The sequence below is a fragment of the Narcine bancroftii genome, chromosome 2, assembly GCF_036971445.1.
Source record: "Narcine bancroftii isolate sNarBan1 chromosome 2, sNarBan1.hap1, whole genome shotgun sequence".
Lineage (NCBI taxonomy): Eukaryota > Metazoa > Chordata > Chondrichthyes > Torpediniformes > Narcinidae > Narcine > Narcine bancroftii.
In genome coordinates, this window is record NC_091470.1 from 165,745,315 (window position 1) to 165,760,247 (window position 14,933).

The 14,933-nt window shown below is 43.2% G+C and overlaps 1 protein-coding gene across 2 annotated transcripts in view; it reads right to left on the bottom strand.

Moving 5' to 3' along the window:
* Nucleotides 1-14,933, bottom strand: part of disp3 (dispatched RND transporter family member 3) — a 323,436-nt gene that overhangs the window by 77,840 nt on the left and 230,663 nt on the right. For both annotated transcript variants that reach the window (XM_069919044.1, XM_069919043.1), the window contains exons 8-10: nt 13,562-13,722; nt 10,015-10,176; nt 2,266-2,427 (exon numbers count right to left, since the gene is read on the bottom strand). In XM_069919044.1, the coding sequence (XP_069775145.1) occupies nt 2,266-2,427; nt 10,015-10,176; nt 13,562-13,722 (485 nt within the window). The remainder of the gene's footprint in view (nt 1-2,265; nt 2,428-10,014; nt 10,177-13,561; nt 13,723-14,933) is intronic.

A 14,933-nucleotide genomic window follows, 5' to 3' on the forward strand; every position in this document is an offset into this window, starting at 1 on the left:
AATTCTTCTCCAAACCTTTTACCCCTAACCAATGTCCTCAATCTTTAGACACCTCGGTTCTTGGGTATAGTTTCTCACTATCTATCTCGTCAATGCCTCTCTTAATTTTGTAAAGCTTTACTCGGTCCATGCTCAGCCTCTTTTACTCCCAGGGAGACAAGCCCCAGGCTGTCCAGTGTCTCTGCAGGACTGAATCCTGCCATCCCAGACAACACCCTGCATCTTTCTCCAGTGCAATCACATCCTTCTGACAGTATGGAAACCAAAACTGCCACAATATTCCTGCTATGACCAAACTAACATTTTATAAGCCTGCATCATAACCTCCCTGCTGTTATGTTCTATCCAAAGCACGAGGACTCAGACCAATATTTGTGGTCAGAAACACACCAATGAGCTGGTGGGGATCATTTAATGCACACATTCTTGCCGTTCGGCGGTAGGATTAACTTTTCCTCTGATTGGGAGCTACCACTGAAGGTTGTAGATGGGTTGACATCACTGCAATTTCAGTCCAGAAAGACAACAGGAGGGCTGCAGATGATGCTGATCTCATCAACAACGCGAATGGCGCTGCAAAAAAACGTGGTGCACAATTCCAAAGGGAATAAAAACACAAAATTCTCAGCAGGTCAGTCAGTATCTGTCAAAGAGAAATGGAGCCCCTTATTGTTTCATTTTTTTCATTATGTTACCAGCATCTGCAGGTTTTTAAGATTCCAAAAGAAAATCAGTCTACTGGACAATGAAGATATTGCTCTCTGAACACTTTCGGGTGCACGTTATGGATTTTGGACTGCTGATCATGTAAATAAACATTTCATGTCATGAACCATTTTTTAGACATGATTTCCTGGCATATTTTAAGCTGTTTTGGTCAGTCCAAGGATTCCTGTGCAGGTTCAAAGATCCGCAGGTGAGGCTGGAGAAAATATCATGGAAGGTATCTAAAGGTGTGACTGAGATTTTCATGGCAACTACAGAGCACCTGACTACATCCAGCTGATTGACAACAGGCTTCAAGCATCCAAAACCACGAAATGTGACATGCCATTGAAAATTCATTTTCTGCATTCGCTCTTGGACTTTGTCCCCACTGATCTTGGTGCAGTCAGCGATGAACATGGTGAAAGGTTTCACCAGGACATTGCGACCCCACAGAAAAGCGTTATCAGGGCAACAGGAATCCATCAGCACTGGCCGACTATTGTTGGATGCTGACACGAGAGGCATCAGATGCTGAGTATAAACAAAAAACAGCGGCAAAACATGTTTAGGAAAATTGAACTAACGCAATGTGTCAGCGTCATTAAGCGATTAAACGTGCTAAATTCAATAAAAAGTTAATGTAACATTTCTCTACCCAAAATCTGAAATGATCTTGGTGTTCAGTTTGAAGTTGTTTGTCTTAATCCCCAATTTTTATTCAGGAAGCAAACGTTTTGAAAAAAAAATGTTGTCCAGTGTGACTGGCATCTGCTGCTTTTTAAGATTCCCTTCTTTTAAAAATATTTTTATTAATTTCAATACCAGCAAATTTGTACAGTACAATTATGGAATGTTCCATGGAAAAAAAAAAGATTAATAAAACCCTGCAAATTGCAAATTAATTTCAAAGCACAACCATAATAAAGGACATAATAAATTTCAATTAAGCAAAACCCTTAAAATGTACAGATAATTTAAAATATAGTAATCAATGAAGAAAAGAAAAGAAAAGAAAACCCTTTAATCAATCCCCCTTCCATTAAGGATAGAAAATAAACCTAGCACCTGGGTATCAAGTGCCGACAACTCGGAAACTAACAACACAGGTTCAGAACAATCTTAAAACTTTAGATTATGATAATAGCCCATTAAAGGGCCCCATGTCTTTGAAAAATTAGTATTTGAATCCTTAATAGCATATCTATTTTTTTCTAAGGTTAAACCAGACATAATATCATTTAACCATTGTGCGTGTGTGGGTGGAGTGCTATCTTTCCATTTGAGATCAGAGATATTTTGATGTAACCTTGTGCATAAAAACAGGTCTAATTTCCAGGCTTGCATTTCAACAGCTCCCAGAAGAGAATGAGATTTCACCAATACAAGCATCATTATTTATCTAGATGCCTCTGCGGACTTGTACAAGCAAAAGACACGGTAGCGGGCCAGGTAGTTTAATGCAGTATCATTTTCAGGAGCTAAGTAATGCACACATCCCACTGCTGTGACTATCCTCCTGGTGCTAAGTGGCATTTCATAATGGTTAAATGGTCTCACCTGAGCAAGTAACGCATGAAATGCCCTCTGCACTGAGGTTATACTTCAGGTCGAGGAGCACCTGGATGTTGGTGTCGGGGCTGAAGAGTAAGGGGGCTCGGCTGGCTGGGCGCAGTTGTGTGGTGAATCCTATGGACATCGCCAGGGTAATAATGTACAGACCTGAAAGGATGAAGTACAAACAGGTCAATATATTCCTCACAAAACAGGGCCACCTCGCGTGAGGCAGTTACTTGCTTTCCTTTGGAAGAACCGAGATCCAAGAGGAACTGAGCGGCATGGTTAGTGCCACGCTGTTACAGTGTCAGCCACCCAGGCTTGAATCCCACACTGTCTGTAAGGAGTTTGTTCATTCTCCTCGAGCCTGCGTGGGTTTCCTCTGCGTGCTCCACTTGCCTCCCATCTTTCAAGATGTATGGGTTAATTGGGTTTAAATTTAAAAAGTTAAATTTTAGCTGGGAATAGGCAGAATTAAGATTTACAACAAATAGCTTTACAACATGAAAAGTGCCCCATTTAAACAGGAATGTCTACAGACACTGTGTTTGCTGTGCAATACACAGGAGAAACTCAGCAGGTCACACAGCATCCAAATGAAAGGCAACCAATCTTACGAGCCTGAGCCCTTTGATGAGATATGGGCAAAGAGCAGGGAGGCACCTGAATAAAAAAGGGTAGGGGGAGGAGAGGAGGGTGGAAGGAGCAGGTGGAGGAGCAGTGGCTAACAGTTAAGCTGGATATAGGTGGGAGGGCAGAAGAGCAAAAAAAAATGAAGTGATAGGAGAGGGGGTAACTCTGAGTGGAAAAGGGAGGGTGTGGGGAGATGGAGGGATAGGGGGAGAGACAGAGACTCAGGGAAGACTGGAGAAGTCGATTTTAATCCCATCTGGTTGGAGTATGCCCCGACTGAATATTAGGTGTTGTTTCTCCAATTTGTGGGTGACCTCAGTATGGCTGTGCACGAGGCCATGGATGTGTTGGAATGTCAATATTCCTGAAACTGTATGGGCTTATCCAGATGCTCTGGTATTTTCACACGGTTGGACGGTGAATTGACCACCATATGTTGCCTTGATGCAGGAATGAATGAGTGAACCTGGGGGCTTGATGGGGATGATGGAACGATGAAAAGGGGTGTTTGAACACAGGTTTGGCATACTGCTTTTGTGCCATGTGATTGTGTCACATTTCAGATGTAGGGTTTTCCATGGATGGTGGAGGGCTGTCTGGAAGGAGAAGTTGTTTAACACCTGACTACAGAGGACTGGGGAAAGTCAAATCTCTGGTAGATTCAGGAAGGAGATAAACAGATTTCGAGACATGAGGGCAATCAGGAGAGACTGCAGATGCTGGAGGAACTCAGCAGATCAGGCACCATCCATTCCTGAAGAAGGGTTTCAGCATGAAACATGAACTATCTTTTCCCTTCCGCAGATGCTGCCTGAGCTGTTGAGTACCTCCAGCAATTTATGCGCTTCTCGGGGTGGGGGAGGGGGGGCAGGGAGCAGTGAAGAGAAAGCGAATGTGGTGTTGAGAATGAGGACCAACCATGAGTAAGTCAAGTGTTTGAACAGCTGTACCGGATAACAACCCAACCCATTGACTGCTCTTTTTGGAATTATCGTTCCAGAACTGGGATGAGTTCCACTCATTGGGTTGTCACCTTTTCTCCATTGTTGTCTGGAAGAGCGATCTTATTTGAATGTAAAGATTCCAATCCACCTACTTTGACTCACTGGCTCTCTCAAACTATGTCATGTCGAGGTTTAGAGAAAGTTAAGAGTTGCACATTTGATACCTCTGTCAAATTTGAAGAGACTTGGTGACCTTTTATAAATTATTTCCACACGACTTAGTTAGTAGAATTATTTTTCCTTCCAGACTATGTTTTATTTCTTTTCTTTTTGTCGGTGAAGACCAGACGATTAAATTTTATTAATAAATTCTCGGGATAGGCTGGGCAGTTTTTTTTTAGATTCAGTGGGGTTTTGTGTAATAAAAAAAATTCTTTTTTTTGAAGATTTCAGTTCGAGAAGATAAGAACCTATTTGTTAACTGTGGCGTAATACAATATGTTACATCATATAATGTCATACTGTGATATACTTTTCCCGTTTTGATTCTGCACTCCTATTCTCCACATGTATTATTTACCTATAATATGATTAATAAAAAGATTGAAAAAGAAAGACTCTGAAGGGCCTCCTCCTGCTCTTGCTTCGATGGAACAAAATTTTTCCCATAATTGTGAGGACTGAGGCCATTTCTGAATTCAACAAAGGAGCAAGAACTTAGCACAGCAGTTAGGGCCAGCGCCAGCAGCTTGGGTTCAAATCCTCTGCGGTTCTCCCCGTGACCTGCGTGGGTCTTCTCCGGGTGCTTTCCTACCACCCCCCCTCCAACCAATCCTCCATAATGTTTGGTAGGTTAATTGTGTGCAATCGGGCAACATGGTTTTCATGGGCCGGAAGGGGCTTCTACCGTTCTGTGTTGTTTTTAAAAAAATCAATAAGCAAAGGGGAAGCAAACAAAAGGAAATCAATGCTTCTATGAATAATTAAAAAGGGAGAGATTAGTGAAGGTTAATGTGAGAATCCCACAAGCTGAGACAGGAGAAATTATATTGTCGATTAAGAAAGAGGCAGAGAAATTAATCCTTGTCTTCACAAAAGAAAATGGAAGACCTCCTGGATGTACTTGGGAACAATATCATGAGAGTGAATAAGGAGTTAAAAGAAATTAGATTGTTAAAAAAAAGTGACAGGGGAATTAATGGAACTAAAAGGTAATAAATCCCAGGACCTGACGATCTGTATCCATGCTTCTATAAAATGTGGCAAAGATTCGCTGGGTATCATCTTTGAAAATTCGACAGGTCCTTACATGATTCTATCCAATAGTTGAAGAAGGAACAAGAGAGAAAATAAGAAACTGTATACAGTTGGTTTCCGATTATCCGAAAATCAGTTAACCGAAAGTTTCAGTTACCCAAACTTTTTACCTGGCGGTGACATGACATCATAAGTTGAAATAAAAACCCCAACGTGCTCACCTGGGGCTCCGATGCTCTGTGGGAACCAGGTTGGTAACAACAGAGCTCAGAACCAGCTGGGAGGAAAGACACTAAATGGCTTGATGTCAACTCAGAGAAGGTTAGGTGATGGGGATTGGCTAGAGGTGTTGGGGATTGGTGATGGTGGTGGGGAAGTGTTGGGGATCGGTTGTGGTGCTGGGGAGATATCAGGGATAGGTGGCGGTGGTGGGGAGATGTTGGGGATCGGCGATAGTGGTGGGAGGTGTTGGGGAGGTGGGGATTGGTGGCGGTGGTGGGGAGCTGTTGGGGATCGCTGATGGTGGTGGGAAGATGTTGGGGATCAGTGATGGTGGTGGGAAGGTGTTGGGGATCGGTATCGGCAGTGGGGAGGTGTTGGGGATCAGCGATGGTGATGGAGAGATGTTGGGGATCAGCGATGGTGATGGAGAGATGTTGGGGATCAGTGATGGTGGTGGGGAGGTGTTGGGGATCAGTGATGGTGGTGGGAAGGTGTTGGGGATTGGCAATGGTAGTGGGAAGGTGTTGGGGATCGGTGTCGGTGAGCTGTTGGGGATCGGGGTCGGTGGTGAGGAGGTGTTGGGGATCGGCGATGGCAGTGGGGAGGTGTTGGGGATCAGCGATGGTGATGGAGAGATGTTGGGGATCAGTGATGGTGCTGGGGAGGTGTTGGGGATCAGTGTCAGTGGTGGGGATGTGTTGGGGATCAGTGATGGTGGTTGGAAGGTGTTGGGGATTGGCAATGGTAGTGGGAAGGTGTTGGGGATCGGCGTCGGTGGTGGGGAGCAGTTGGGGATCGGGGTCGGTGGTGAGGAGGTGTTGGGGATCGGCGATGGAAGTGGGGAGGTGTTGGGGATCAGTGATGGTGATGGGAAGGTGTTGGGGATCAGCGTCAGTGGTGGGGAGCTGTTGGGGACCGGGGTCAGTGGTGAGGAGGGGTTGGGGATCAGCGATGGCAGTGGGGAGGTGTCGGGGATTGGCTTTGGCAGTGGGGAAGTGTCGGGGATCTGCATTTATCTTATTTTGTAAGCATAGAGCATCTTGTTTTAGGTGAGAATTAAACATTATTTCAAGCTTGAAAAGCCATCGTTTTTTGTTGTTGTTTAACCACTGACACAAGTATTCTGCTGACGCTACAGGGCTGCTTAAAGCAATTTCTCAGTTATCCAAAAAACCTGGTTAACCAAAATACATCCATTCCCAAGCTTTTCTGATATTCGGAAATGTACTGTACCAGATTTCAGATTTATTGTCAGAGTGCATACATGACATGACATACAACCCTCAGATTCTTTTTTCTGCTGGCCAGGCAGCATCACCACTTATTGGTAGTGCAAAAATAACTGTACACAGCGTATACATATACATAAGTAAAGAACTGTAAACAAGTAACAAATGTAAACAATCTGACTGCACCATAAAGAGAGAATAAAAAAACGATTAAGTGCACAAGAGAACTGATGGCATAGGGATTGCTGAAGGAGGAATGTGAATTAAGGTCAGCAGTTTGAAAACCCCTGAATTAAATGTTGGCAACTGTTAGGTCCTTGTTGTTACAGTGAACAGAGCGAAGGTGCTCAGTGAAACTATCTCCCAGTCTGCATCCAGTCTCCCCGAAGTTGAGGAGGCCACACCAGGAGCATCGGACGCAGCGAATGAGCCCTGCAGACTCACAAGTAAAGGCTTACTTCACTGGGAAGGACTATTTGGAGCCCCAAATGGTGGTGAGGGAGGAGGTGTTGGGCGCAAGTGGAGCATCTCCTGTGTTAGCAAGGTGGGGGGGGGGGGGGAGGGTGGGTGGGGATGCCCTAACAACAATTGCATTGGATGGATTTTTAACATGGATTTACTGTAGGGAAATCATGGCCAGCAAATATGGTCGGTTTGTTTGAGGTTGCATTTTGCAACATAATTGAGGATGAATTAGAAGATGTCTTGTATTTAGACCAGTGGTTCTCAACCTTTTCTCCACCCCCCCACCCCCCCCACCACTCACATACCACCTTAATTATGTCATAAACTAAGGATCAATTTTTTTTCAAGAAATATGGATAAACTAATGCAGTGTAGAATTTCACTGGTAACTAAATGAATGGTGCTGGACAGAATTGATAATGGCAAGGTTGTTTCTTTTGGTATGGGAGTCTAAGACAAGAGGGCATAACTTCCGGATAAAAGGGTGTCAATTTAAAATGGAAATGCAGGGAATTTTCTTTAGTCAAAAGGTCGTGAGCCTGTGGAGAACTTGCTGCCCCAGGTGTCTGTGAGAGGTCGTTGAGTGGATTTGAGATGGAGGTTGACTGGTGTTTGATTGGTCAGGGCATCAAGGGTTACAGGGAGTGGGAGAATAGATTGGCTCATGATAGGATGGCAAGCAGACAGGATGGGTCAACTTCAACAACCTGAGTTCAAGCAGAAACGCAGAGCTGAATTTCCTCAAACAGGTGCATGATGACAAGGTATGCGAGTGGGAATAAAGGTTGAGAACCACTGATTTAGATTTTCTGAAGGGTTTCAGCAAGATTATTAATTAAAATTATAGTGTGATGTTTTGGGAAGAAGGCACTGATGTACATTGAGAATCACTAAAAGGCAGTGAAGAGAGACTGGAAATAGAACGTAGAAGATAGTGCAGGCTATTCAGCCCACGATGTTGGGCCGACCCATGTAAGCCCACTCCATGACAATCTTAATCCTCTCCTACCTCACACCCATAAGCCCTCTATTTTCCTTACGCTCGTAACTTCAGGTGTCTGAAAGATTGTTCAATTGCGATGTTTCGGGCAAATGAGAGAGCGAAAAGCAGAGTTGCACAGAGGGTCAAACAAGAGCTTTTCAACTAATGCTCCAATTGTAATTAAATTCTTTCCAGCCATGAGAAAAATCCATCAGCAAAGAAGAGGTTTCAATCTTTGCACACACTAAATACCAAGGGAAAGTGACTGACCCACATCTTAGTTACACTTGCGTTTGGCCTATGTCCAATGTGCACATCTTTCAAGTGCTGCTTCAAGCAGAGAAAGGTGAATTACTCAAACATCACAGCACTGAAATGAAATGAAATCCACAAGAAAAACGCAAATCAACCAGCTGTAGAGAGGTTGATTGAACTGAAGAATACAGAAATAATGCAAGGATCAGTTTTCTGCTCCTACTGTGCACAGCTAAACATGCGTAAACCTTCAATATATATATTTATCCTCAGATGATCAAACAGAAATACGAAAAGAAAAGCCCCAACAAACGATCATGAACAAAATGTTGTGAAGCTGAAATAGAAATTCAGCTGTGGATCATGAGTTCAAATTCACCCTGAGATTTTTCTCCCCTTGTATTCCACACTCCCCATTTGATCTGCATGGCCACACAACTTGAGAAAGCAAAGCTTTAATGGTTTATTCTGGTGATAGAACCTGTAACTTAAAATTGCATGAAAAACAGGAAATTGGAGTGATTATCATGTTGAATACAAAAAGCAAATGCTCCATGGTGGGAGAATGTAGAACAATACAGCAGAGTGCAGGCCCTTCAGCCCTTGATGTCGTGCCAGCCCATATATTCTTTCCTAAAAAAACCACATTAAGCTCTCCCTACCCTATAATGCTCTATTTTTCTTCCATCCGTGTGTCTAAGAGTCTCTTAAATACCCTAATGTTTCAGCCTCCACCACCATCCCTAGCCAGGCCTTCCAGGCCCCCACAACACTCTGTAAAAAACTTACCACTGATGTCTCCCCAAAACTTCCCTCCTTTAACTTTGTACTCATGTCCTCTGGTATTTTGGCCCTCCACCCTATCTATGCCTCTCATAATCTTGTGGACCTCTATTATGTCTCCCCTCATCCTCTATGCTCCAAAGTGAAAGGTCCCAGCTCTGCTAACCTTCCCTCATAAGACTTGATTCCAAATATCCTGGTAAATCTCCTCTGTGCCCTCTCCATAGCTTCCGCATCCTTCTTATAACAAGGTGACCAGAACTGAACACAATACTCCGAGTGTGGTCTCGAGGTGCAACATGACCTCTTTACCCTTGAATTCAATTCCCCTATTAATAAATCCAAGCATCCCATAGGCCTTCTTAACTATTCTATCAACTGTGCGGCGACCTTGAGGGATGTATGGATTTGAACCCCAAGGTTCTACATGATAGCTGAACTGCATTCAATTAAGAACAGCGGTTGATGTATTGTTATTATAGCATGGGTTCAAATCCGGTGCTGCCTGGAAGGTTTAGTATGTTCTCTCCCCTTGTCTGTGTGGGGTTTCCTCTAGATGCTCCCACCCTTTATAAACATATGTTCGGAAAGGTTCATTGGTTTATCAGCGTCTGTGGGCCATAAGGGCCAGTAGCACTGCTATATATTTAAATTAAATCAAATTAAAATCTCTACTTTTCTCTCCTGGGTAAAGAGTTCAACCCTGAGGGTTAGCTCTGGGTCACCCTTGCCTAGAGAATGGCTTTGGGAAGAGTGAAACTTTGGCTCAGAAGCATTTCGGGACATCCTGAGGTCAAATAAGCTTTTTTTCAATGCAAGTCCTTTTACTTTCACACACCGCATCGATGCTGGAAATTCATATACCATTCCTCTAATTGAAGGAGGCAAATGTTAAACTCAAACATGCACCCAAAGTAGTCTCCCCAGATTCTGCCTAAAAACTTTCCCTCCACAGATCGACAATAAACCACTTCATCCTTACCTAAAATGATCCATTTACATTTCACTGCAGGAACAGCCACAAAGTGGTAAAGCGCATCCTGCAGCCATGTGATTAGCTGACCTGGATGGTGTTTGCTATCTTCAGCTGGAGGGATCTCAGGTGCCAGTGAGACCAAGGATACGTCTCTGTTGTCCAAAGAGGCTTTCGGAAAAAAAAAAAAAAAATTTTAAACATTTATATTTTTGTTGTCATGGTGAGCACATGCTATTACAGATCAGCAACTTAAGTTCAAATCTACTACTGTCTGTAAGGAGTTTATAGTTCTCCCCTGACCCGCGTGGGTTACCTCCAATGTTCCAAAGATGTCCAGAGGTTAATTGGTCAAGTGGCTCCATTTGAACGGCATGGGTTCTTGGACCGGAAGGGTCTGTTATCATTCTCTATCTCCAAAATAAATTTTAAAAAAGAGGTCGATATTTATGAACCCATGGGCGGTGGACCAATAAGCGGCTCCAAGGCTGAAGAACACACAGGCGGAGGGCTGCTGGTGACTTGAGATGAGAAACACACATCGGCTGTGGACTCTTGGCAACTGCTCTCAAAGGACTCCCACCAGGCTGTGGACTGCTGGACAATGGCTCGAGACTGGTGGAAGGGTTACTAGACTGTGGAACTGGGCTTTGAGAAGGCCCTGGAGGCTTCTTTATCATGTCGGAGCTTGGGTTGCTGGTGGCTTGGATTGAAGGCCGTGCTTCTGCATAGGCTGCAAGAGCGCTGGAGGTGGATCCACGGGCACCCAGTGAGTCTGGGGTGGGGGGGGGTGGGGGACTCTCTTTTGCTTCTCTTTGGCTGTAAAGGGCACTGGCCAACTTTTGCCAAAAGCGAATCATTGTCTGCCTTTGGGCAGGCTAAAGGAAATTTTGTGTAAAAGCACCTTTTCTGCTTTATTATATGACAAATAAAATAATCTTGAATCTTGAATTTTGAAAGCCTATTTGGCAATTTGTCTTGCTTTTGCACAAAAATAAAACATTCACTTGCAAACATGTAGGAACTGCTGTTGAAGGGAATAATCCTTCTTTTGAGTGATAAAATGTGGTACATCTTACAAGGACACAACTCATTCTTATTCCCAGGATGCGTGCCATCAGTCCTAATTCACTTCTCTTTATTTCTTTGCAATGAATGCTCTCTCGCACATGCCCATCAATTTCACTTTGATTCTTCTTGCCACAAACCTGCCAGTTAGGCTAACAAGCAAACCAAGAGAAGGTGGAGAGACTCAGCAAGCCAGGCAGCAGCCATGGAGAGAAATGGAGAGTTGACGGTTTGGGTCGGGACCCTTTCTCAGATCCTTCGGTCATTCCCATGCCAACCTATTTGTCCTCAACCTCATCCGTCACCATATAAGAAATAGGAGCAGGGGTCGGCCGTCCGGCCTGCTCTGCCATTCAATGGGATTGTTGCTGATCTGATGATCGGCTCATCTCCTCCTATCTGCCTTTTCCCCATATCCCTTAATTCCCCTACCATGTAAAAATCTATCCAACTGTCCCATAAATTTATTTACTGAGGTTGCCTCCACTGCTTCAATGGACAGTGGATTCCATAGATTCACCACCATTTGCGAAAAGCGATTCCTCCTCATCTCCACCCTAAATCTGCTCCCCAGAACCTGGATATTGTCCTCTAGTTCTATTTTCCTCACCAATGGAAAGAATTTACCTACCTCTATCTTTCCTAATTTTATACGTTTCTCTAAGATCCCCTCACTTTCTTCTAAATTCCAGCGAGAGCAGTCCCAGATGGTCCAATCTCTCCTCATAGGCTAATCCTCTCATCTCTGGAATCAACTTGGTGAACTTCCTCTGCACCGTTTCCAAAGCCAGTATATTCTTCCTCAAGTAAGGAGACCAGAACTGCATGCAGCATCCACAGTGTTGCTAAACATAACCTTGAGGAAGAACACAACATATTTCACCCAAAATCCAATGGCATGAGCACTGATTTTTCCAATTTCCATCTTTCCTTTAGATGCTCCTGTCCTTCCTTTTCTCTCAAAATCAATCCCTTCCCTCTGGCTGCCCTATCCCTGACCTGTTTCGCCACTCTCCTATCTTCTGTTGTCCAATATCCTGGAACATGGGCCTCTCCCCAGTCATTCACCTGACTCCCCATTTGTATGTTCTCCTGCTCTGGTGCAGCACAACCTTCGAGGTCTGGATGCTGAGCATGGATGCAATTCTCTTGGACCCCTCATCCACCTCCCTCCCATGGGTTTTCTTTCTAAAAATAAATCATTCCACAGGCAATGCATGGGGCTGTCGGGCAGGGTGGCCAGGTATTATTGACCCTGTGGAGGAGCGTTGAGAGCTATATCTCCGCTCTGTGCTACTCCCGGGTCTGACCTTTTATTTTCTGAAAAGATCTCCAGAAATTGACTTTTTTTTAATCATTGGAGAAAATCTGCCAGCGCGCTGAACACTTAATTTTTAAGGTAACAGGTACAAAGTAATCCCCAACTCGATTAACTGGCCAGTTATCTCCTAATTGCTCCTGGGAGCATTATGTCAATAAAAGTTTGCTAGATCTGTGATATATGCAGAGGATACTTGGGACTATTTTCTGCTGGAGCATGAACACTGCAAGACTGTAAGAGCCGCATCACACTTGAATGGTGGGCATGCTCAGTGCGACATTGCATCAATACCTGACCAGTAACCTAATGTGAGTAAAGATTTGTACTGTTAAACATGCAACCCTTCTTAGTGTTTATTAAGACCTCCGATGATACAACGAGGACACACGGCTCTTACAGTCTTGCAGTGTTCATGCTCCAGCATAAAATAGTCCCAAGTTTCCTCTGTATATAACAATCTGCTCTCAGATTGAGCATTGCAGACAGAATTTGGGAGGTCAGGTGCTGAAGTTATGTAAGATGTTGGTGAGACCCTATTTGGAGTTCAGTTTTGGTCATCGTGCTACACCATCTTGTCAAGGTGGAGAGTTTACAGAAGAGATTTATGAGGATGTTGCCAGGACTCAGGGGTCCTGAGCTACAGGAAGAGGTTGAGCAGGCTGGGGCTTTATCTCTTTGAGCGCAGGAGAATAAGGGGTGCACAGAATCACGAGGAATAGTTTGGGTGAACGCAGAGAGTCTTTTGCTCAGTGTAGGGGCATCAGTAAACAGAGGACATAGGTTTAAGGTGGTGCAGAGAGATTTAACAGGAACCTGAGAGGTAACTTTTTATACAGAGGGTGGTGAGTGTATGGAACGGAGCGACAGAGGAGATGGTTGAGACAGGTGCTATTGCAATGTGCAAGAAAAAAATCGGTTAGACACGTTCAATAGGGATATTGAACAAATATAGGCAGGTGTAGGACGGACATTTTGGTCGGCATGGACGTCTTGGGAAGAAGGTCCTGTGTGACTTTATGGACACGCCCACACTAGTTCACTGTGAGGCACTTGAGGAAGGTTAGGTGATGCCATATTATTAATGTTATACATGCATCGCGTGAAATTTAATATCCTGTTGGACATGAGGCGAAAGGACTGAAAGAAACACGTTGCCAGCTTTTTCACCTGCTTCTTCCTCAACTGATAGCAGAGGAATGTCATCATCGAGGTACTGGAGAGAACCGCCAATCAACATTCCATCCAGGTCTGCCACGAGAAGCGAATCATCACATTCCCCCAAATCTTGTGTCAAATTGCTGTTTTTCCTGTTACATGGATCTTGGCAGCTGAAAGAGAAGGTTAAAAATTAAAGCATCCTATTACAACTCCAAATGACTGTAATTGGCAATTGCATTGAGATTCCCACTCCAAATGACAGCTCACACTAATAGGTGAACAAAAATCTCTTTTGGGAAGCACCAAAATTGCCGACATGGAAATCTTGAGTTGCCGGAGGGGGTCGAGGCGTCAGGACAGCATCTGTTGGTAAAGTTCGTTCCCTTGTAACAAAATGCAATTTACAAGTTGGTTAAACAGAACAGCATTCATTATTTGCATCCCGGACAGGAGTGGCAGAACCATGCAGAAGCCTACTTTTCTGTAATTTTATTTAATATTTGGTTTAGATCTTCCCAAAATTTTTCTACTTTCTCACATGTCCAGATTGCATGAATTGTTGTTCCCATTTCTTTTTTACATCAAAAACATCTATCAGATACTGTTGGGTCCCATTTATTCAACTTTTGAGGTGTAATGTATAGCCTGTGTATCCAGTTATATTGTATCATACGTAACCTCGTATTTATTGTATTTCTCATTGTTCCAGAACATAATTTCTCCCATGTTTCCTTTTTTATCTTTATATTTAAATCTTGTTCCCATTTTTGTTTAGTTTTACCATTTGTTTCCTCATTCTCCTTTTCTTGCAGTTTAATATACATATTTGTTATAAATCTTTTGATTATCATTGTATCTGTAATCACATATTCAAAGTTACTTCCCTCTGGTAACCACAGACTGCCTCCGAATTTGTCCTTCAAGTAGGATCTCAATTGGTAATATGCCAGCACTGTATCTTGAGTTATATTGTATTTATCTTTCATTTGTTCAAAGGATAATAATCTATTTCCTGAAAAACAATTTTCTATTCTTTTGATCCCTTTTTTCTCCCATTCTCTAAAGGAAAGGTTATCTATTGTAAAAGGGAGTAACTTATTTTGCATCAATATTAGTTTTGGTAATTGGTAGTTTGCTTTATTCCTTTCTACATGAATCTTTTTCCAAATATTGAGTAGATGATGTAATACTGGAGAACTCCTGCGTTGTACCAATTTTTCATCCCATTTATATAATATGTGTTCAGGTATCTTTTCCCCTATTTTATCTAATTCTAATCTAGTCCAATCTGGCTTTTCCCTTGTTTGATAAAAATCTGATAGGTAACTTAATTGTGCGGCTCTATAATAATTTTTAAAGTTTGGCAGTTGTAAGCCTCCTT